Raw genomic sequence first — 22,597 nt, 5'->3', positions numbered from 1 at the left:
CAAATGGTAACAAAAGATTTATATATTGAATTTGTGTCATAGGAAAATCCATAGGATGACTTGATTATCCAAACCTAGTGACCTACTGCTAACCAAAAGGCCCAAAACTGAAAACATAAATGTCTAGATGTGTACCAAAACCCAGCATGGAAACCAGCCGAGTCAAATCTCTCAAAGAACCTGTTATGAGAGATCTTTACAGTTTTAGAGAAGCCCCTGCAAATGTTTAGGAACTGAATACTACCAGAACTTAATGTCCTTTCTGATTGAGATATAGTTCATACACACTGACTTGTATCACAGTGGTTGGGCATTTGAAGCAGCTTACCAAATATCAAGCCGTGTGTTGGAAACTCAGTCCAGGCCTGTTTATGAGGCAGTACTAATTGATTGCTACTAAATTTCTTTGTTGAATGGAAGTTGGAGGTTTCCCCATGTGTTTCACGAGCTTGGAAGCGATCAAATTATTGATATCTGGTCAGCAAACTCAACTGGTATGGCATGTGATTATCCTATTGATGCTGAGTTTGGGTGCGATGTCTACTAAGTGAATCCCGTGGTTCCTGTAAGCATCCATTTACCTTGATTTCTCTTATACAAATGGAGGGAAAAGCATCTATTTGTGAAGATTCCTGCACATCCACTAGTATTTGGAGATAGATTTCAAGGGAATATGTTTCTTTTTGGACTGTGAGATGCTTTTCTTATGCCACTGCTTTTGTTTCGGAACAAATCATAAATTTATCCCAGATTAGGTTCCAGGGAAGAATCAATGAATTTCTTGGCAAAATACTACACTTTTTAACCAAAGCAATGAAAGTCTTGTAAAAAAAGTTACTTGGTGAATTGTGGCATTGGCAGGTATCTAATTACAAGTCTTAGTGTATTGCAAATAGTTAATTTTTAGGGGTTTTTTTATTTTCTAATAATTTCTACTAGGAGTGACAAGCCCGGAGTGTAGAATGTCGCTTTGAATGGTTTTCAATATGGTTAAAGTCATAATAATTTTAATTAATTTGTGAATTGTAGTATTTAAAAGAAATCTGGCTTTTCATGCATGCTCTTACATGAGATGATGGATGAAATCTTCATTTAGGGCTAAGAATATGCTAATCCTCAGTTGTTGAACATGGCATTCTTGCATTTAGGGAAGGCACTTGTCCCTTGGAAAGTTAGGACATATTCTTATCTAACAAAAGGGAGAAAGTGAGATAAAATGTAATTAAAAGTTGCACTATCACTATTCTTGATAAGAAGGAAAGGGAGAAAAAGCTTAAAAAAAAAAAAAGGAAAATAAAGATGGCATTCTTTTGTGACAGACAGATTTTGGCTAAGAAAGAATTGAAAAATAAAGGCAAATGTGCCATCATCTTCCCTACCAGTTTAGCTTTCATTCCGTTTCTGTTAAAGTGATTTGATATTATTGTGTCCAAATTTTTAATTTTATTTTTAGTCTAAAAGGAAGGAACTGAATTCTAATTTTTTGGAGAAAATTAGGAAGAATAATAGCTTCTTAAATCATCATATATCCTAACCTTGCAATTAATTCCAAGAAGCTTTGAGGATAGTGATGGAATGAAATAAGTTAATAAAAGAAATAAAGAAGTGAGAGAGAATTAATAAATATAAGCATACAGACATTACAGAAAAAATTATAATTCATATAATCGTTGTGTAATATGAAATATGCAATGGTTTTGTAAAAATTGAACCTAAAAAGAATGTTAAGTGGGCCATTACCCAAACCCAAAACAAGAGGCTCCTTATTCATATCCAAACCTTAGATTTCATTTCCTTGCAACAAAATATCAAAATAGATCATAAATGTGCCTTCTCCTGCCCCCTAACCCTTATTATAATTTGTGATTCCTTGACTTGCCTTTGTTTCAAACTCAGGTATCACCATCATCGCTTAGGAGGTTCCACCATTCTGCCCAATAATAATGAATTGCCAGTATAACAGGAAAATAAATAAAAAAAAAATCTTAAAAAAAAAATCTCATTGTTCATTTTATATGTATATAAATATTGTCTGGCAGCTGGAAGGTGAATTAAAAGACTGGGGGGGTGGGCTGGGGCATGAAAGTCGAAACCACCGTCTGTCCAGTTTCCGCCATTGTCGATCTCATCATCGGTCATCATGACCAGCTCCTCCGCCACCTCCCGCAAGGTCTCTCTCTCTCTCTCTCTCTCTCTCTCTCTGCATATATGTATATATATATATGTGTGTGTATATATATACGCACTTACAAAAACATAAACATATGTCGGTACATATGAATTTGAGCTCGGTCGTTGCCTGTGTGTCAATTGTGATCTCCGTCGTTTTGTCAGTTCGTTCGTTTTCAGTTATATTTCTTCTCTCTCGTTTTGGTGGTTGTTTAGGCTCTAAGCAAGATCGCTTCGAATCGACTCCAGAAGGAGCTGGTCGAGTGGCAGGTCAATCCACCCGTGGGGTTCAAGCACAAGGTCACCGATAATCTTCAAAGGTTTCTCCTAGGGTTTCTTATTTTACGCGATAATCGTTTTCCCTCTTTTTTGTGTCCGATAAAATCGACTGAAATTGATATGAGATTTTGTATTGTTCTATCCAAAGCATTGAAAATTCAACTCGTAACAACTTATTTTACGATGCGTATATGTACGGTATAGATGCTTGTAGGTTAGGTGTTTGTATTTCGTAGTCTGAATTTCTGGGTTGTTGGTGGAAAGGTGGGTAATTGAAGTGAATGGAGCTCCGGGAACGCTTTATGCCAATGAAACGTACCATCTTCAGGTCGATTTTCCTGAGCACTATCCCATGGAAGCGCCACAGGTGGAGACAGGAGTTATTCAGATTTTATTTCTACCTTCTCTTCTGTTTTGTTCTTACCAACGTATGTATTTGATGCAGGTTATATTTTTGCAGCCGGCTCCCCTGCACCCTCACATCTACAGCAATGGCCATATTTGTTTAGGTAATCTTGTAGGTGTTTCCTCAGATTTTGGCTGTTATCTATCCCCGAGTTCCTGAAGTGATTTCTCTGTTCCCCCCCGGCCCCCTGCCATTTATCATTCATCTTCAGACATCAAATAATTCCATTTTCCACTTGATCAATTAACCTCTACATTGGATAAATAGCATAACATTTTGGCTTTTGGCAAAATTATGCGGGACATGTGGCTTACCTCAGAATTTGTCGATTGTGCATGCATGTTTTTCATTTTTGGTTGTTTTACTTCCATAACAAGAAGATGACGTTGCAGCATTTTTCTTCCATTACGTTCTCCATAACTTTATGAATATTTTCTTAGTCACCTTAATACTTTTTATTTGGCTCATGAGCATTTATTTCCATCTTTTACCTTTTCAAGAATGATGAGTGTACATTATATTCAGTAGTCTTATTGAGTAATTTTACAACAGGATATATGTGTTATACTTTTATATGGATCTTTTAGTGTGCTTGAGTCATTTTGAGTGTTTCCTGCATGAAGAACTATTTCTGGCTCTTATCAGCAAGCATTGACATATCTGGCAGCACCAAATCAAATAGTTTGTTTGTAGGGAACTTTTGATATACGTAATTAGAACATTCCACCAGAGCATGAGATTAACTGGAGTATGGGATTGCAGTTGTTGATTTTCTAGCGTTATGATCTTTTGTGTTCTCTTTGATTATATTTGTTGCATTTCAGATTGGATATGATAAACATTCAGCTTTAGAAACACGTGTCTTGCTATTATGAAGGTATTTGATCTCCCAAGATATTTCACCAAACCTCCTTTGAAGCTTTGAGGAGTGCTATGCTAGAATGGTGGCTGTCATCTCCATGATTTCTGCATGTTTGCCAATATAGAATCAAATCAAGCCTGAATCTAATGAATTTTGCAATATGCAGGCACTCATTGTACTTATCCTAAATGAAATTTCTATTGCAATTGTGCACCTCGTTCTGTATGAGGAAATTAGAGTACCTGGAAATATTCTTTGATTTCTTTTGCATGGATTTGGCTCAATTTTATTCTTTTGAACAGAGAATTGACTTATAGTGAGCTACATCTGATTAGTTTCTAGATCTTGCATTACTGGTAGGCTGGAGACTTTTGTGCAGTCTGATTTACATTTTGGTGGTAGTCTAGAACATATGTTTGACCAACTTCGTATTTGGCTTGTAGTCTGATCTCAGGCTTTGGATTTCTTAAGGTTTCTCTGGCCTCTGAAAGGAGGCGATGTTAAAGGACCTGGTGAACTCTATTCTAGCTTCTATTGTTAGTGTGAGTATGTCAAATATCTTTAATATGTTCATAAAATGCACTAGAGGAATCTGCTAATTGTTAGGGAATAAATCAAATGATAAAAAAAAAAAAAAAAACTTGGAGCAAAATCGCCTGCGCACAAGACAAAATTTACGTGGTTTAGCCAAGAATGCCTACACCCACAGCTACACTAGGTGTTTTTCAATATTTGAGAAGGTTACAATTACAAGAATTATACCCACATATTTATAGACGAAAACCAGGGCTGATAGAACTCCTAATTCGAACAAGATTCCTAATTTGTTTAGGATTTCAGAAATGAATCTTCCAATTCCAATTCTTAATCTGTTTAGGTTTCAGGGGCTTTGCCTGTAAAAGCCCCTGCAAAGGGCACTGCCCCCTTGACCCCTGCCCACTGACCATGTAGTGGGACCCCTGTACCAGTTCATGCAGGTGTCATAAATCAAATCAGACTCCACATCTCCAACGCTAATTGCAGTCTGAAGGTGTAGTTCTCTACCCCAGCCTGACTGTACAAAGAAATTTATCAGATATGGTATACATCAATTACCATGATTAACTTGATTCAAACTTGCTGCATCTTACCATCAATGTGAGTACATGATACTGCATTATAACATCCCAGAGATCTAGACTGTTATTACCAGAGCTGTGTGGATAATTTGAACATGCAGTGTGGTTTGACAATTAAATTCAATTGAGATTGATTTGGTTAGATTAGGAAGGAAGTTATATTTCTAATAAAATTGCTGCTCATGACAAGAGATGTTCGTTGATTTTGATGCATCGACTTCCTTAGGTTCTTCTAGTGTTTGTTTCCTGGATACTTTACTGGAAAGTATTTTCCTGAACTAATCATCATGTATCCACAGAATGACAAAACAGCACAGTAGTTTTCTCCACAACTACTGGGAGAAACAAAGAAAAAGGTGTCATGACCCTAGGGTTTAGCTAGGGTCTTAGAAGTAATTGGAAGGAATTTGGGGAAGAAACAGAGAAGAATTGAAGGGGGAGATTGAATAGAATTAGGGAGAGAATGAATGGAACAGTGCTGAGCGAGAGGGAGGGAAAGAGGGAGAAATTGTAGAGAGAGATATTAGAATTTCAATTATCATTCAACATGTCTTCTCCTCTTACAATGGGGCCTTTATATAAGGCATAGTAGCTAATTAACTAATTTCTAACAACCTCCTAACAGCACCCATGTGCTCTAACAACTTGTGAAAATATCCTAACAAACCATTGCAACCTTATTACAATGATGCTCTTCTATTATTTCTTGGGTCATGACAATTCCCCCCTCCTTGAGAGAGTTCTTGTCCCCAAGAACTTGCAGCAACTATTCATTGCTTTTCATCCAATACCCGCTTTCTCAATCCGTTTCATTCTTCTTGCTTGCTTGCATCTTTTAGGCCTCTTCTTCTTTGTTCTTAGGTTTCCAAGATCCATCCCCAGCATACTTTGGCCTAGAGCTTCAATTGAAGAAATCTGATCAAGTTCAAGTTCGATGCCCCCACCTTCTGCAATAGCTGGCCGATCAAAATTGGTCTCCCTTTCCAATACAAGGATGGATAACGAATCTACAGCCATAGCTGCCTTTACTGTGTTCCCATTCAACCCATGGCCTATCTCTGTTGCAAAAATATCAACAACATCTTCAAAATGCAGCAATGGAGGATTGTAGACTTGCCTTGGATACTCATACCGAGGTTGTTTGTGAGCATTAGCATTAGCAATTGTTGCAACTTCAATTCCAGCCAATGATTCATCCCTCAATGTAGTAGACAACAATTTGGATTTTCCAGTAGGAGCAAAAACCAACACAGCAGCAATAGTTTTGTTTTCTTCAACAAACCCTTCGACTCCCTCCACTATATCCCTTAGTTTTCCTCCAGCTAATGCTATCTTCACCTTCTCGTTGCCTATTTTAACCCAAGTCAAATCCATATTTTGCTCCAAATTTGATTGTTCCTCAGATTTTGGTAAGTCCAAAATCTGAGGAAAAGCTTCAGCACCATCATCCGCATCGATGGATGGTCCTTTAGTCTGATTTGCCTGATCCAATGCTATCTCATTTCCCACAAACTTCTGATCTGGAGCAGTCCCAAACCCTTCCGCCCATGCACTAGCTACCGGGGGTAACGAGTTGGCTTTGGCTTCCTCTATCACTTCATCAATTGCTTCCCTAATATTTCCTTGCAGCCTTTTAATAGGTGCATCTTGGGGTATTATTTCTTCTTCAAAAAGATCCGTGGGCTCCTTTTGATCTGTTGCCCTATCATAATGCTTCTTTTTTTGCCCAAAGTCTAGAGTAGGCAGTGAATCGGTTATTCGTAATCTTGTCTCCTCCTTCGGCTGCTCCACTCTAAGGAATTCTTCCTTGTTAAAGCTTCCGTGATAATCATCAAAATTTTCCACCAGGAAGTTGTAATGATACTTCTTAATAAATATCATCGCGAACTCTTGCAACTTCTCACGTATTATAAGACCAAATTCCTTGCCCGTATCATGTATCTCATTGCTTGTCCCTTTGTCCCTGTTGCTGCCAACTAAAAATGCAGCCTTCTTTGGCTGCCATTGAGGCTCTATTTCAGCTGAAAATGAAACATTCTTCTGCTGCAATTTAGGGCTCATCTGCTCCATGTATGCATTGCTCCCCTTGGCTGCCTTTGTTTCCCTTTGCTCATAGCCTCAAGCACCAACAACCAACGAGCTGGATAAGCTGGAGGAGTCCACTTCCCACATGAAACCCGCCAAATCCGCTGTGCCACTCTGATCTACAACTGAGTTGCCAATTAAACCTGACTAACGCAACGGATAAACAGCCTCCAAAAAATCAATTGACTCCAAAATAGCTGCTATGCCTTCGCCTAACTAAATTAATCAACTCTACTGCTCTGAATTACTAAAAATCTCATCCGAATTCAACTTGTTGCTCCCGATTTTCGTATAATAATTACCAAAATTATTGGCCGAGGGTCACTCACTTGCTGCGCCTTCCAATTCCGAACTGAGGGTGCTTGCTTGTTTGGAGATTAACACCTCCCAACGCCAGCTACCGCCCAATCACCGACCAACACCACCGTTTCAGCTGTCGTTGGCCCTCCTGGCTGTCTGTGTCACCACCTCTAACAGACTCCCACACCAATCGCGAATGCTTCTTAGTTCGTGTTGCCTCTAGTGTTGTCCGCATCGCCCATTTTAGCGGATCTACCGTACTAGTCGTTCGCTCTAGTTGCAAATCCTCCTGGCTTGCTCGTCTTCGATTCCGGATAAGATAACTGAAGTCTTAGCCGCAAGCCAATCCCCTACTTTTCCTTCAGATCCGAGCCAGCACTCCCTTCCTCGTGCATTGGAATCGATTCCGAGATTCAATGGCCGTGGATCACAGGCTCAATTCAGCCTCCAAACCATTGGTTCCAAATCCGCCTAAGCTGCTATCGACGCCTCCAAGAAAATCGAACAACTCTTCTAGATCACAAGCCGTGGTCACCTGCAGCTCCGCTTACCCAACCGCTTCCTGTAACTCGACCGGCTCCGCGAACTGTCCTCCAAAGTAGCCTCAAATCAGTTTCGAGGAACGCCTTGCTGGGTGACTATTTGTCCTTGGTTCCTTAGGAATTAGATCAGACTTGTTGGCCGATCGATTCATTTGAAGCTCCTCGACAGTCGCTCGTATGGCTGGAATTTCACACTACGAACTGATCAGCTCACTTCACCGAGTCGTATCTACCTCAATTCACTACTAAAATCGATGAATTCAAAGCCGAGGAACGATGCTCTGCTTAATCAATTTCGCTAAGAATCGTTGAAATAGACTACCAAAATTGCACGAACCACAGCCGAAGAACGATCGCTCTGATACCATTTGTCATGACCCTAGGGTTTAGCTAGGGTCTTAGAAGTAATTGGAAGGAATTTGGGGAAGAAATAGAGAAGAATTGAAAGGGGAGATCGAATAGAATTAGGGAGAGAATGAATGGAACAGTGCTGAGCGAGAGGGAGGGAAAGAGGGAGAAATTGTAGGGAGAGATATTGGAATTTCAATTATCATTCAACATGTCTTCTCCTCTTACAATGTGGCCTTTATATAGGCATAGTAGCTAGTTAACTAATTTTTAACAACTTCCTAACAGCACCCATGTGCTTTAACAACTTGTAAAAATATCCTAACAAACCATTGCAACCTTATTACAATGATGCCCTTCTATTATTTCTTGGGTCATGACAAAAAGATATTAAAGTTGCAAAAATTATTGTAAACTGTAATTGATGTGACCACAATCCAAGCCTATGTTGTGTTGGAAGGATGGTTTATTGTAATGCAAGAAAGGGAAGGCAATTATGATTAAAGGAATTGCTTTCTTTTAACTTTTTTTTTGTCATGATTTATTTTTGTTAGATTTGGGCTCTATAATGCTTTATCAATGCTTGTGAGTAACTTAGCCATAAGGGTGACTTACTTGTACATGCAACACCTTAACAGTAACTTAGCCTTTGAGTGACTTACTTGTACATATAAGCTGTTTCTTTCAGTTAGTTACTTGCGAGTGTCATTTTTTTCCTAGTGCTTGTGAGCAATTTTCACCTAATCAAGGTGCTGCATGTGTAGCTGACCATGCATAGCGGGATAAAGTCTTATGTTGTTTCTGTTAAGGTGTTGCATGTAAGTAAGCCACTTGTTTTTTGATTGTCATTGAACAATTGCATACTGCCTGTTCTTTTTCAACTGTCTTCATAAAGAGACTATTTTTGGAATCATTCTTTGGATGACAGAAATTTCTTGATTTATATTCAATTGTATTCTTTACATGTTTCTGCTCTTTGTAATCATCAAAATCTGCCATTTTTGACATTCTTCCAGGATTTGATTTCAAATTTATGCATGACTGGTACTATTCTTCTGTCCGTATGAATTGCATTAAGCTGGTGTTTAATGTTATATCTATGGATGAAGCCTTTCTTATGGGACAAAATGGAGTCTTTGTATCTCTAATGTTAGTTAAGACTGGCCTTGATTGTTCCTATCATGATCATTGGCCTTGATAGTGCTAAAATTTTGTTGAATGATTTTTGTTAAAACGTCTATAAAAACCTATATGGTTATTGATTATAACAACATTGTTGTTGGGCATGTTGCCAATGTTTTGTTTTATTTTATTTTATTTTGATAATCATTTTATTTTATTTTTGTTTCATATACAGTGTATTATATATCTAGCATGTGAGGAGCTGAAACTAATTTTGTACTGGCTCATTTTGTTTTGTAGATATCTTGTATGATTCGTGGTCCCCAGCCATGACCGTCAGTTCAATTTGTATCAGCATTCTCTCCATGCTATCAAGTTCAACTGTGAAGGTCTGCTTGCATTCTAGATTAGAATATTGCTATAGAAACATGAATTTGTTATAAAAATATTTCCACGACATGATGCCACTTTTGTGGTCCTCTAACCTCAAGCCAGTCATAAATCCAAATAAAAGAAAACCTTTTTTACATTATTCTAAATGGTTTTTTAATAGAAAATGATGTTCTTGTACCATTTGTATGAGGAATTTAATGCCCTGGTCCCTTTCAATCCCATGGCACATTCTTCACTGTAGCATAAACCCAGAAATTCAAGACTATATCCTTGTTTTGGCAAAGATAAGCGTTCCCTGAATTGTAACTACTAACCACATGTTCAATGAAGTTATGCAGTCCTGGTATGGTTGCAACTATTTGTATTCTCCTTTCTCTAGCTTGGAACATTTGGGGCTCTGATCGCTCTGATCTTGTATTTGACCTCTGAATGCAGCAACGCCCAGAAGACAATGATCGGTATGTCAAGAACTGTAGAAATGGCAGATCTCCAAAGGAGACAAGGTGGTGGTTCCATGATGATAAAGTATAAATAACAGAGCATCTTTCTGCTTTTTAGTTTATGCGATTTGGAGGCATTTATCTTCCTTGGAAGGAAATTGTGAAACAAAGAACAAGGTAAAAGCAAAAAGGTTCTGGGAAGTATTGAGGGCTTAATTTATGCTGTAAGTTAGTAGGTGGTATTTGTAAATGAAGTGGGAAAAAGAAACTTCTTTCTGGTAACTGGTGACTTATTTATAAGGGATAACTCTGCACCTACTCTCAACCTGAACACTATAAATCGTTACTGTGCCTGTGATCTATTATTGTCGCCTCTAACTCTAGTATTCTCTTGTCCCGAATCACAATTTGAGTGATTCATTTGTGTCTTAACTCATTTTCAGCTTCTTGTTTATGTGTTCTCCTATGAATCAGTGTTTTAACGTTTTTGTTGGTTGTCATCTTTCACATTTTTATAAATCCTCAGCTCATCAATGAAGTATGTTCTTTGTTTATGCTCATCAATGGTAGGGAGAATTTCGGTCTGTAATGCCAAATGGAATTATGGTTTGGCGTGCCCAAGTTGGGAGATTAACACTACGTTTACATATTCCTGGTCCTGGGGGGAAAAAGTGAGCTCGGTTGACATAAATTTTATTCTCGTAAATATGGGAGCAAAACTAATGGGCATTTGTTTTGAGAAATTTCATTTTGTATGATCTGTTGGATCAACAGTGAAATATGCGTGTAGGCAGGCACATAAATTTTCAGGTTTTCCCGTCATTCCTCATTCATGGCCCCAAGTAATTTTGAAGCTGAGCCTAAAGCTATTCGTCCGCAAGGACTTGAAACTTTCCCTCTCCTTTGAACATATGAAGTTGAACGTTGATTTGTAGGTTGTGATGCTGTATCATAACAAAAACAAACGGTACCAAAGTGCCTTTTGACATGTATTTTTGCCTTTTCTTTCTTTGTTGGATTGTCTAAAAGAACGAGAAAAAATATTATTAGTATATTATTATATACATCTAGAGCTACTCAATGATATACGAATATCTAAAATGCTTTCATCCAAGACAGTTCAGTAAGGCGCAGTGAGACAGGAGTATTTATGTTATTTATATGTATTGTGTAGTTCAAAATGTATATAAATATATAAATAACATGACCCAAAAATGAGAGCCCGTAGTCCGGGATTTACTCAAGTTCGGTTCTATTAAAGAAAGAAATAGGGTTGCGGCAGGAAATGTCTCTGGACGACAAATTTCAGCACCTCCAAATGAGTAGGTAATTTGTAACCGCAAACGAATTTCACCACTTGCAATTGTAAAATAGCACCCATGATTCAACCAATGCCACCCCAGTTTTTGTTTACTTCTTTTACTTCAATTGTTGGCTAAAAGACGAATTTTGGTGGTAACCAATGTGTTTATTTTCCTTAGCAAAGAGAAGGAAGTGTTCACTTTTAATCAGACGATCACAAGTTCAAAGCTGTAAAAATAGTCATTTGAGGAAAAGCAAGGGAAAGCTGCCTAAAAATACATCCTCCCAGCCCTTGTGCACAATGACAGGATTACCCTTTCACTTTAAAATCAAGTCATTCATTTGTTGCATTTATAGATTTAGACGGTCAATTTTGGTGAAAGGAAGCTCGTAAGCTCTTCAAGAGCTCACAATTTTTTTTTGGAATTTATAGGCTACTCACTTTATATGCTCTTTTAACAGCTTATTTAGTAAATTCCTATCCTATAACTTACTTTTTATAACTCATAAGCAACATTCAAAATAAGTTAATGTTGACCCAAGTATGTGCATAAACCACTTTCATTGAAATAAGCTCTTTATCCAAATAACTACAACTCATTAGTAAATAAACTCAGTACGATACAAGCCAAGTCAAACAGACTCTTCTTAGTAGTATCTTCCAACGGGAAGCAGTCCACTGGGTTTTGGCGCATATTTACTTAGGCGGGGGTGCCCACACCTTCCCGTCAGCCCCCACTATCTTATTTAGTCAAAAATGACGGACAAAAACTCTCCTAGACCATGACTAGTACTTGCCCTCAGAACCATCCACCAACTACCTTGTCTAAAAAGACTAATATTAAAACAATCCCACCATAAATTGGTGCCGTTGAACTTCTCTCTCCCAAAGGAAAAGAAGGATCATAATAACGATGGCCATGATGACGATGATGGGCGAGATCTACCAACAAAGAATCAAAACTAACGGTATACGGATCAACATAGCTGAGCGGGGGACAGGACCACTGGTCCTGCTCCTCCATGGCTTCCCTGAATTCTGGTTTTCATGGCGCCACCAGATCACCCACCTGGCCAACCATGGATATCATGCAGTTGCACCAGATTTGAGAGGCTATGGTGATTCAGATTCTCCTCTCAGTCCCTCTTCCTACACTATTTTCCACATAGTCAGCGACCTCATCGGCCTTCTTGACCACTTCAGTGAAAAACAGGTTCAATTCCCCCGCCACTCTGCTGTTTTGCGTGTTGTATATGTGAATCTATTTCATCTTTTCTTGTGAATGGTATTGATTTGATTCAATCTGCTGGGTGTATTTGGAATATTGGCAAGGCTTTTGTGGTGGGTTCTGACTGGGGAGCAGTCGCGGCCTGGCACCTCGCCCTGTTCAGGCCTGACAGGGTCAAGGGTGTGGTTTGTCTATCTGTTCCATATGCTCCTAGACCTCCGAGTATCTCAATCCTCAAATCCTACAAGCAAAAATATGGCGATGACCACTATCTATGTCAATTCCAGGTATTCTATTTCTATCCCTATCCAAATGCACAAAACATGTATGTGCATAGGCTATTGAATTTGGCATGGTATTCTAACAGAAACCAGGCAGAGCGGAGAGGGCTTTTGCAAGATATGATTATTTAACAGTGATGAAGAAGTTCTTTCTGATCAAAAAGACTGATGAGCTGGTAGCTCCACCTCACATGGAGATTATCGATTGCCTAGAGACCCCCTCCTTTTTGCCACCATGGATTACAGAGGAAGAACTCCAGGTCTATGCAGACAAATTCCAGGAGTCCGGATTCACTGGACCTCTCAACTACTATCGAGCAATGGATCTGTAAGTGTAAAAATACTTTCTTACTTGTACAACAGTTTTTATAATGTTTTAGAGCAAAGAAATTCAAAAAAAAAAAAAGAAACAGCAGAGAGGACAAGTAATTATCTCGTATTTTGATCTCTGATAGATCTTGAAATTTTATGGCAGCAATTGGGAGCTTCTTGCACCATGGCAAGGGTCAAAAATAACAATTCCAGCGAAGTTAATTGTTGGTGACAAAGATATAGGATTCAGTGGTGGTGGTACAAAGGAATACGTTGAGGGAAGCATTTTCAAAAGCCTAGTCCCTGACTGCGAGGTAGTGGTTCTCAATGGACATCATTTTATCCACCAAGAGAAAGCTCAAGCAGTCTCGGAAGAAATTCTATCTTTCATTCGTAAATATTCTGTAGCTCAATGATTTAAATTTCAGATGCATCAGATGTAAAATTTCACAAACAAGAATTCAATGGTATTCTAGGAGAGTTGTTGTAGCCAATTCAGATTTTCAACCTGAGATGTTATATTTTTGCCAGATGAAGCATTATCTTCCTGGGCAACTACTTGTGTTTAAATAAGAGTTTAACCCTAAAGGAACATATTTCAACTTAAGCAGTTTTAACTACCTGCGCATCGGGCACCAAGATACAAGGTGAAAGTGCTGTTCTTGGGAATCCTGAATACACAGCTTTAAATGTTTGGCAACCTGGACCACCACTTGAAGCTAATTCCTCCTTCAGGATCTCCAAATACTACGAGTTCATTATCTGACTTACATGATGGTTCTTTTCAGTTTTCCTATTTAAGAGGATTCTCAAAGTGCAAATATCCATGTGATGCAGCCGTACCTAGAAATAATTTTGAGACATATATATAGCATACAAAGCTCAAATCCCAATTGGAACATAGGGCTGGCTACAATCCAATTATCTGTAGAACAGCACAAGTCCCTCCCAAGTATATTTTTCTACCAGCTCAAGCCCCAGCCAGTGGTCAATAATTTTCTGTTGGTTTGCTGCTGGTTATAAAATCTAGTGATTGGAAAATTCAAACAACTTTTTGATGTCCCACCTCCCATCCCTTTGAAGAACGGGCACTCTTCACCACATGCAATGCAGCCACTAAGGCTGCATTCTCTTTGCGTTTTTAGTTTTTAATTTTTAATTTTTAATTTTGATTTTTAAATTTATTTTCAATTTTCTGTTTTGATAGTCTATTTTCAAAAAACTAAAAACGTTTCTTTTTGTCATTTTTAAAAACTATTTCTTAAAACAGAAAATTAGAAAACGCATTGAGAAAAATTATTTTATGATATTTTATTTAATGAATTTGATTATTAAATAATAAAATTAACTTTTTTTAATAAAATTTTACTATTAAAATAAAATAATAAATTTGATTAATAAATTGCTGACATCTGAATGATAATTTATATTAAATATTATTATACATAATATGTGTAATATATTTAATAATATATTATATATTATCCTATATTTTTAATTATAATATAGATATACTATATTTTAAAATTTTAAATAAATATATAATTTTATTTTTTTTAAATTTAAGAATAAATTTTCTTCTTTTTTTTCCTTCCTTTCTTTTTTCCCTTTTCTTTTTTAGAGCCAAAACATGAAAAATGGATTGTATTTTCCATGTTTTGGACTTAGAGATTGTTTTGACTAAAAACAATCAAAACAACATTTGTTATTTTGGATTTTCTTTATAAAAAAATTTCTTGTTTTTGAAAATGCATTTTTAAAAATGACAAAGTAAACGCATTTTCATTGTTTTAGAAAACTGAAAACTAAAAATGACTTAAAAACAACAAAGAGAGCGCAGCCTAATAAAGAGAGAGTATATGAAGCAATCTAGGTCTGACTTCTGTGGTACTGGTGGTAACTAAGCATGCAAACATGTAAATTATCAAAGAAACAAAAAGCTAGGCAAATCTGCACACAGCTTGTACCTTGCCTGCGAGAGGTGAAAGGCCCAACTTAGGAGTTATCATAGATGGAATGCAGACAAAATGAAAAGGCAATATTCATTCACCTTCAACCTGCATACAACAAACTAGATGCAAGCATATGCTAAACTTGTAAGGCACAATGTAATTTGGTGATGCTAACAATGAGCTTCTCCATGCAAGTAGACAAAAATCACCAGATAAGAACAATAATCACAATACTATAAAGCATACCTCACTCTCCTGATGATCTGTACAAATTAAGCTGCTTGGTTCTAATCTACCAGTTTCTTTGTTGTAAAAACAATTTTAATAATACTTGAAAAACTTTATCAAATATGTCAATAGTTTCAAATATTGGAAAGATATATAAGAATTGAACTACAGAATATGGGTTTTATTGATTCATGATGTGAAATATAAAAACTCTAAAGGCACTATCAATCTTAAACTTTGCCAAAGTTGGCACTCTAGGTTTCATTCAAACAAATTGGATACTTAGAATGTTGATTTACTTATCACAAGATTAGTCATCTCTTTTCCTAATTGAAAAAATATGCCACCTGAATTATAAGAATTACTTATCTTGAGTCTGACTATCAGACAGGCTTATAACATACTATTTGACATCTTTCAGCTTCGAATTACTGTTTTGGCCTACCATGCCTCACAAGTCACAAGCATAAAGTTTCCTCGAAGATTCAAAATTCTTAGAATTTCCACTTGACAGGGTGTAACAGCTTCTAAGCTCTTGGAATTTCCATTTAATGAGGTGTAGCAGTTTTGCCTCCAAGGACACAGTTAAATAAAGAGAAAATTGGGATGGCTTTAGTAAATAGGTAATAACATGGCACATTCTGTCCCCATACATTGCACAGTAACAATGCCCCTTAAAAAATATAACCTTTTTTATTTGAAATCAAGGAGTATTATATTTGTTGTGTTGGCACTTTTTGGTGCCAGGCCTGGGGGAGGTGGGGAGCACACCTAAAGGAGACATAAAAAGAGCAAGGATAATTATATGCAAAAGAACTCCAGCCCAAGCAACAAGGTACTAGTAAGATTTGTTGGTTCCTCAAATAACCAACAACTAGGTGAACTGTTCCTGCTACATATTAAACCAATCAGTCAAACAACTACAAAATTTGGAATCTCTTCCTTTGCCGTGTCATTATGCTAGTGTCCTTATCCTGACTTACATATAACCTCTATAAACCAATGACAAAATTATAGATTAACACCTGCAAGCGCTCCTTATCTTAAGCTCCTAGATAACATAAACCTATTAACTTCCTCCATCTTTTGTTTTCATCATCACAAACAGTATAGTCAAAGGGGAGCAACTCGCTTGCCTAGGCGCTTGTCTACCTCTAGGCAAGGCGACTTCAATCACAAGTGCCTCAGATGAGGTGGCAGGTGTCAAAAGCACTCACCAAAGCATTAAAAAAAATAAAGGGGAGAGAGAGAGAGAAGAATTGACACTATAAACCAAAGGAGGCACGGTCATTGTTATTGTTCTTTGTTCAAGCTATCGCCATAAGTTGCCTTCTCAATTTCTTTTCCCTTCTCTGTAGTTGGGCAGGTCACCATGACATAGATCTGAAAGTTATTCTTTTGAGCATTATTAAAATAAAAATGTATTTGAGATCAGTTTAGAAGTCTTATACACATTATCTGATTATCTTTTTTATTTTAGACATTTTTATTATTTTTTTATGAATTTAGCACCTTGCTTCACTCATGTGAGTGCCTTTTTGGGCGCCTAGCTCCTCAAACAACATAATTTCCTAAGCCGCTTTTTGCCTTCAACTACCTTTGGCCACAAAAGGGCAGCTCCTATCAAGAGATTTTCCCTTTTTTGAGAGAGGCAGGGGGGTGGGGGGGGAAGGGGGGAATCTTTGCAATCTCTCCCTCTGTCATCCATATTATTATGCTGGTGCCCTTATCCAGACTTCCATGCACCCTGCGCAAACCTATGATAAAATCCTAGCTTAACATCTACAAGCACCACTTAACTTAAGCTTCTAGTTACAAGACAGCTATTAACTTCCTCCATTCTTTGTTTACATCCTCAACTGATCAATGTTTTTGGAGTGTGGCAAAATGTGATGGTAGTGAATGCCAGAACCTGGTGAGGCTTCCTCAATGATATCAGGCAGCACAACCATTTTATAACCAACTAAAGAGCATTGGCATACCAAGCGATTCTTTTAGATTGGGCACAGACTGCATAGGATGTAAAAGAAAATGGGAAAAAACCAAATTGTCAGTTTATTACTAGCCATTACATTTGAAAAGAGCAACATAGCGCATGGCACCAAAATGGGATTTTAGAAGAAGCAGTAGCCAAATTGCAATTCGTATAATAACAAGGCAAAAACAGACTCAACAGGATTTCCAACATCAGATACCATCTAATCAAGTTGAGTCCTTTGAAGAAAATACTGGACCAAATTCATAAAAGCTAACGACAGTATTACCTCACTCCATCGTAACTTTTGCTCCAACCTCCTTCATCTTTTCAATGATCTTCTCCGCCTCCTCTTTGGCGACCCCCTTCTTCAAAAGGGTAGGAGCCTTCTCCACCAAATCTTTGGCTTCCTTCAACCCCAAATTAGTACAAGCCCTCACCTCCTTAATAATCTTGATCTTCACCCCGGCATCAAACCCTCCCTCGAGCTTCAAATCAAATGCCGTCTTCTCCGCCTTCTTCTCCTCGGCCTTCGCCGCGCCACCACCCTTCGCCGCACCTCTCACGCCGAACCCCATCCCCGGCATCATCACCGCCATCGTTGGCATCTCATTAATGTCAAATTTCTTCCGCAAAACCTCCGTCAAATCGGCCACTTCGAGCAAAGTCAGTCCGGATATCTCATCCACTATCAGTGACACACTTTCCGTCGGCTTCGATTCCTGCGCCATCGATGCGTATTCCCTGGCTAAAGGAGGAGTCCTCGGGCCGGCGAGATAGGGACTTGCCGACACTTGTCGACATGAAGCTGAGAAGTGCGAGTGCAAGTTTTGGCGAAGAAACAGAGACGCCTGAGAAGTGTTTGTGAAATTGCGCGACAGAAATCGAGATATGATTCTGCCGTTCCTCATTTTCTCAAACACTTGATTGAAAAATCAGTGAGTTGATTTTAACATAGGAAGTGTCGAAGAGTTTAAACTTCGCCTAACTCATCAAAGAGTAGTGTGCTCCAGAAAGAAGAAGAAGCGGCAACAGCAGCAGCGGCGGCGGACTTTCTTGGTGGGTTTTCGGCCTTCAGCACAGTCACAGGGCCTTTCCACGTAGACATAACGAGGGCTGCATTACTAATCAGATTACTTCTATATTTGCAATTGCTTCTTCCTTAATTCACATGAAAATTGAAAAGATAATTACATATGTAAATATATATATATATTAGCAAGTAAGATAATTGAGAAATGGAAAAATTCACAAAGCATTATGGGTGTTGAGTAGAGATTAAGTGTACTAATGGTCCAAGTTACTCAAGAACTAATTGAATTAATATATTTAAATTGGTTTAAGAATGTAATTAAATAGGGGACCGATTACATACCTCAATCCATCCAAACTTATTATTATAAGTAGTGCCAACACCATGCCATTTGTACACCCAACCCAACTTAACCCATATCCCAACCCATATGATACAAAATCAAAAAATTGGAGGCCCAACCCGCATAATATAGTTTAGTTTCCCATGAAGGCCAGCCCTGTATATACCTTAAATTTTCTTGGCTTGTCTTGTCTTGTCTTGTCTTGCCTTGCTTTGCTTGTGGAATGAATTTTCAGTTCTACTTCTACTTCTACTTCCTGTTGCTTGCAGTTCAAGCCAATAAAGAAAATCATTGAGTTTGAACCAAATTTTTTATTTCTCAACCCAATTTAACTCAGAATCAATTCAGTTGTGTTGGCTTGATTTTCTTTATGATTAAATAAGACAAAATCAATTAATTCAACTTTCACTTCACACACACACACATATATATATATAATTTGTTAAACTTAATATTCTACTTATTTGATCAATTGCAAATAGCAAATTATCAATAATCACTATCCCTCATTTATTTCTCATTAACAAATTTGGTAATTTTGGAAGATTAGGGGTCAGGTCTTGATCTTCCATTTAATAATATTTTATGATTTTATCATCTTTAAAAAAACAAGAAAATAGAATAAAGCAATGTATGGGTGTAGACAGACACAATGTGACCCATAGCTTGCAATGGCTACATCCGTATTCACCCAGGAGGAACTCATTTGATAAGAATGTTATTGATGGAGTCTTCTTTTTTTTTTTATATCATTTTTTAAAAAGTTAAAAATCTCATTTTCTCTGAATCCATTAGATTGTTTGTTTCTTATTTGTTTTATTAATCGTGTCAATATGTAAAGAGGTAGAGGTGGGGCTCATGCTCGTGGTCACGTCCCCCTTATAAATGTTATCTTGTTTGGAGAACATAATATTCTTATATTTTTACAAATGTTATCTTGTTCGGAAAATATAATATTTTTATATATTTTTATTTATAAATTTATTGATATTTTATTAAATTTTTGTAGTAATCTTATTAGGTTTCACTCATCAAAGCGCTTATCATCATTATTGGAGTTCACATTAAATTTAATTAGAGTTTGATTTTTACAATACTGAAATTTAGTATTTTGAGGTCACCATTATTATCTTAAAAAGAAAAAAAAAATAAGTAAACTACTTTCACGCTTTCATTTGGAGACAAAGCCCCAAAGTCCCCTTGATTTCAACCAAGGCTGCAATAATACATAGAACGCGACCACAAGTTCACATACATGTACAACAGGCTGGGCAACTGTCCAAATTAATTGAACCATATGGAGAACATGATGAAACAAATAAAAGAAAACACCGAACTATAGTAGGATCAAATTGACGGTACTTATTGGGCTCCCAGAAGAAGCATATCGTAATTCATTATTGAGAGTTCACTTTCCTGCAATTCTTCCGAATCTCTCCCCTGAAACCAGTCAGAGGATATGTTCCCCATCTTGACCATGGACTTGGCAAATTGCTGGAAGAAAATCTCAGAGTTGTATGCATAAGTCTTCACTATCTGGGGTGACGGCTGGTTCTGCAGGTTGGCAAGAACTTGGTCAGAATTCAGAAGCCCCTTATGAGCTAACAAGTTGTTGTAGTAGCTGCTGTCGAACTTCGTGGGGCTGACATAGTCCAGGAAGAAGAGGTTCTGGTCGCCGCCGGATCTCGGGCACCGGGTCCGTAGCAGGGCGGCGTAGAATTGGTCCAGAGTGCAGTCAGGTTGGCCGTTGCCGGACTGGTTGTACAGCCTCTGCCTGAAGCTGGTGCATCGAGCATTCCCAATGGTGTGAGCCCCTGCAAATTAAACAACCATCCATCCAAATAATGTTGCATTAATGCCTTCTAAGTTAGTTGAGTCAGAGACGCATGAGCGGGCGTGGCCTGCATAATTTTATCCCGACTCCACCCAATACCCATAATTAAGGAAGCGTACTGTTGAAACTAGCTAGCAGGAAACATAATTACCAGATAAGGCCACAAGGTCAACAATATCGAGGCCTTGGAGCTTGAACTTGGTGAGGATGGTCTGGAAGGTGTTGTTTGGAGCAGGAATGTTGTTGTTGGAGCCGCTCAAGCTTGCACTCCTCGAGTCCCTTCTCCCTAATGGCACTTCCCAGCTGGGCCTCCAGCCTAGCAGAAACAAAAACAAAACAGGAACAGATCAATCACCCATGTTACCATTTTTTCATTAATTCCGCAAGTAAAATTAATTATACCACTTGGGCCTAGTAAAGAATCAACTGAGGAATCACACCCAGAAAAATTGAGTACTCGTCTTAATTATAACCATCCTATATATACTTATCCTATCTAATTGGTAGCTGGCTACTATATATGTAGTGTAGATTGCAAATTAAACATACAAGAACAGTGGAATCTCTGGCAGTCAAAGCCAAGATATCAGCACAAGACACAGTGTTGGGGCACTCCTCCTCCAGAGCGGATTTGATCTCGTCAATGACTTCGAATCCGCGAGCAGAGTTGCGGTTAGAGTTGGATAGCTTCTCGCTGATTATGGTGCCACTGCTGTCTAGAAGAAGAGATGCATCACAGCCCTGCGTAATGTATGGTAATTAATTGAAGTGTCAAGAACTGTTTAGCTGCTGCTAACTAATTAATTATGAACTAGGTAGGTACTGACCATGACAAAGCAATCATGGAAATGGAGGCGAAGCAATGAAGCGGCCATGCGGGCTTCTCTGGCGACGGCTTTGGCGACGACGGATTTGACAATTTGCTGAGCTTTTGGGCATGAGCGGTCGTAGAACTGTGGGTATAGGTAACCACCATGAGCCAAGCAAAGCGGAGAGAGGATGACTAGGATATTGGTTACAACAATGTAAAAGCAGCTCATGGCCATGGCCATGGGACTACCCCTACTTGGTCTTGCGATAGTATGAACTTCAAGACCTCTATCTCCTGTGAAGGAAGATTTGATGTGTGAATGTTAGCTGATGAAAGATTAGTTGGGTAATGGGTATTTATAGAGAGAGAGAGAGAGAGAGAGAGAGAGAGGAGGGGCACAGTAACGTGGAGTTGGTAAGAGGTGGGGTTTTTTTTTTTTTCTTTCTTTTTTTTTTTTTTACAAGAAACTAAGATCAAAGGCCAATAAAACCACACCATAAGAATAAAAAAAGACAAAAAGACACCAACACTAGATTATAAGTTAAGAGATCGAATGAGTAATATGTCAGTATTAATTTAGTCAATTATGAATTTAATTTTATTTTATGAAATATTAAATATTTAATTTATAATTTATCTCTCTAATAAAAAATATAGGTACCAAAAATCGAGTAAAGGCGGTATCCCAAGACAAAGGCACGAGGCAATAATCATAACAAGTCACGTGCAACAGCAAGAAATAATTTGAACCAAATGGCTAGAGTGAAGCAAAGCACTATACTGTAGTTTGATAGATGACCCTATAGACATTAGTCTCTTGGCGTCGTCGTCTCTTTACTTTTAGTTGGGCTGCAACTCTCCCACATCATTCCATCATTTTATATGCTTAATTGCTTAATTTAAATTATATGAACTTAAAAGATAAATACCACATGGATCCATGTGAATTGAATAATTTTTAAATATATTTTTTATAGTTTACTTTTTAGCATTTAGATTTAAACTATAAAAAAAATAAAATAATTCATATTCACTCAAATATTAAAAGCAAAATCATAAAAATTGAACAGAAGTTTGAGATTCCTTTTACTCTATCAATTTTGCTCAATTGTCCATAAATAAAGGCACTGACTCGGACGCCCCATTTTTCTTTGTTTATTTCTTTCCCTTCCCTTCCAAGGGAAAATCCGTTTTAGGTAACCGAAAAAAGAAAGCCATACAATAAGGAGTACT

At 37.8% G+C, this 22,597-nt stretch overlaps 4 protein-coding genes and 1 long non-coding RNA gene across 5 annotated transcripts; 3 read left to right on the top strand and 2 right to left on the bottom strand.

Annotated features, from left to right (window-relative positions):
• Positions 1-1,434: 1,434 nt before the first annotated feature.
• Positions 1,435-10,518, top strand: LOC127804017 (probable ubiquitin-conjugating enzyme E2 16). Its single transcript, XM_052340723.1, has 6 exons — positions 1,435-2,170; positions 2,386-2,489; positions 2,713-2,815; positions 2,894-2,957; positions 9,532-9,620; positions 10,060-10,518. The coding sequence occupies exons 1-6, from the start codon at positions 2,141-2,143 to the stop codon at positions 10,153-10,155; spliced, it is 486 nt and encodes a 161-aa protein (XP_052196683.1). The 5' UTR covers positions 1,435-2,140; the 3' UTR covers positions 10,156-10,518.
• Positions 3,738-9,489, top strand: LOC127804020 (uncharacterized). Its single transcript, XR_008023643.1, has 2 exons — positions 3,738-4,258; positions 8,874-9,489. It is a non-coding gene; the product is annotated as an uncharacterized LOC127804020 (long non-coding RNA).
• Positions 10,519-12,216: 1,698 nt separating the features above from the next.
• LOC127804014 (uncharacterized) lies at positions 12,217-13,682 on the top strand. Its single transcript, XM_052340720.1, has 4 exons — positions 12,217-12,580; positions 12,700-12,882; positions 12,963-13,204; positions 13,352-13,682. The coding sequence occupies exons 1-4, from the start codon at positions 12,281-12,283 to the stop codon at positions 13,602-13,604; spliced, it is 978 nt and encodes a 325-aa protein (XP_052196680.1). The 5' UTR covers positions 12,217-12,280; the 3' UTR covers positions 13,605-13,682.
• A 3,720-nt stretch (positions 13,683-17,402) lies between these two features.
• LOC127804015 (uncharacterized) lies at positions 17,403-18,431 on the bottom strand. The gene has a single exon (XM_052340721.1). The coding sequence runs from the start codon at positions 18,252-18,254 to the stop codon at positions 17,634-17,636; it is 621 nt and encodes a 206-aa protein (XP_052196681.1). The 5' UTR covers positions 18,255-18,431; the 3' UTR covers positions 17,403-17,633.
• Positions 18,432-19,987: 1,556 nt separating this feature from the next.
• LOC127804019 (peroxidase 72-like) lies at positions 19,988-21,704 on the bottom strand. The gene is given in 5 exon segments (XM_052340725.1): positions 19,988-20,177; positions 20,179-20,533; positions 20,705-20,869; positions 21,099-21,294; positions 21,381-21,704. Coding segments are annotated over 5 exon segments (1,002 nt in total). The 5' UTR covers positions 21,606-21,704; the 3' UTR covers positions 19,988-20,116.
• Positions 21,705-22,597: the final 893 nt, after the last annotated feature.

This window comes from Diospyros lotus, chromosome 6, assembly GCF_014633365.1.
Source record: "Diospyros lotus cultivar Yz01 chromosome 6, ASM1463336v1, whole genome shotgun sequence".
Lineage (NCBI taxonomy): Eukaryota > Viridiplantae > Streptophyta > Magnoliopsida > Ericales > Ebenaceae > Diospyros > Diospyros lotus.
The sequence above is the reverse complement of the archived record's forward strand: the minus strand, read 5'-3'. Positions and strand labels throughout refer to the sequence as shown.

Excerpts from the sequence above, each read along its gene's own strand:
- LOC127804015 (XM_052340721.1), bottom strand. The coding sequence starts at position 18,254 with ATGAGGAACGGCAGAATCATATCTCGATTTCTGTCGCGCAATTTCACA.
- LOC127804017 (XM_052340723.1), top strand. The coding sequence starts at position 2,141 with ATGACCAGCTCCTCCGCCACCTCCCGCAAG. Across the intron at positions 2,171-2,385 it reads CCTCCGCCACCTCCCGCAAG|GCTCTAAGCAAGATCGCTTC; the intron begins GTCTCTCTCTCT and ends GTGGTTGTTTAG. Across the intron at positions 2,816-2,893 it reads ATCCCATGGAAGCGCCACAG|GTTATATTTTTGCAGCCGGC; the intron begins GTGGAGACAGGA and ends TATTTGATGCAG.
- LOC127804014 (XM_052340720.1), top strand. The coding sequence starts at position 12,281 with ATGGCCATGATGACGATGATGGGCGAGATCTACCAACAAAGAATCAAA. Across the intron at positions 12,581-12,699 it reads ACCACTTCAGTGAAAAACAG|GCTTTTGTGGTGGGTTCTGA; the intron begins GTTCAATTCCCC and ends AATATTGGCAAG. Across the intron at positions 13,205-13,351 it reads TACTATCGAGCAATGGATCT|CAATTGGGAGCTTCTTGCAC; the intron begins GTAAGTGTAAAA and ends ATTTTATGGCAG.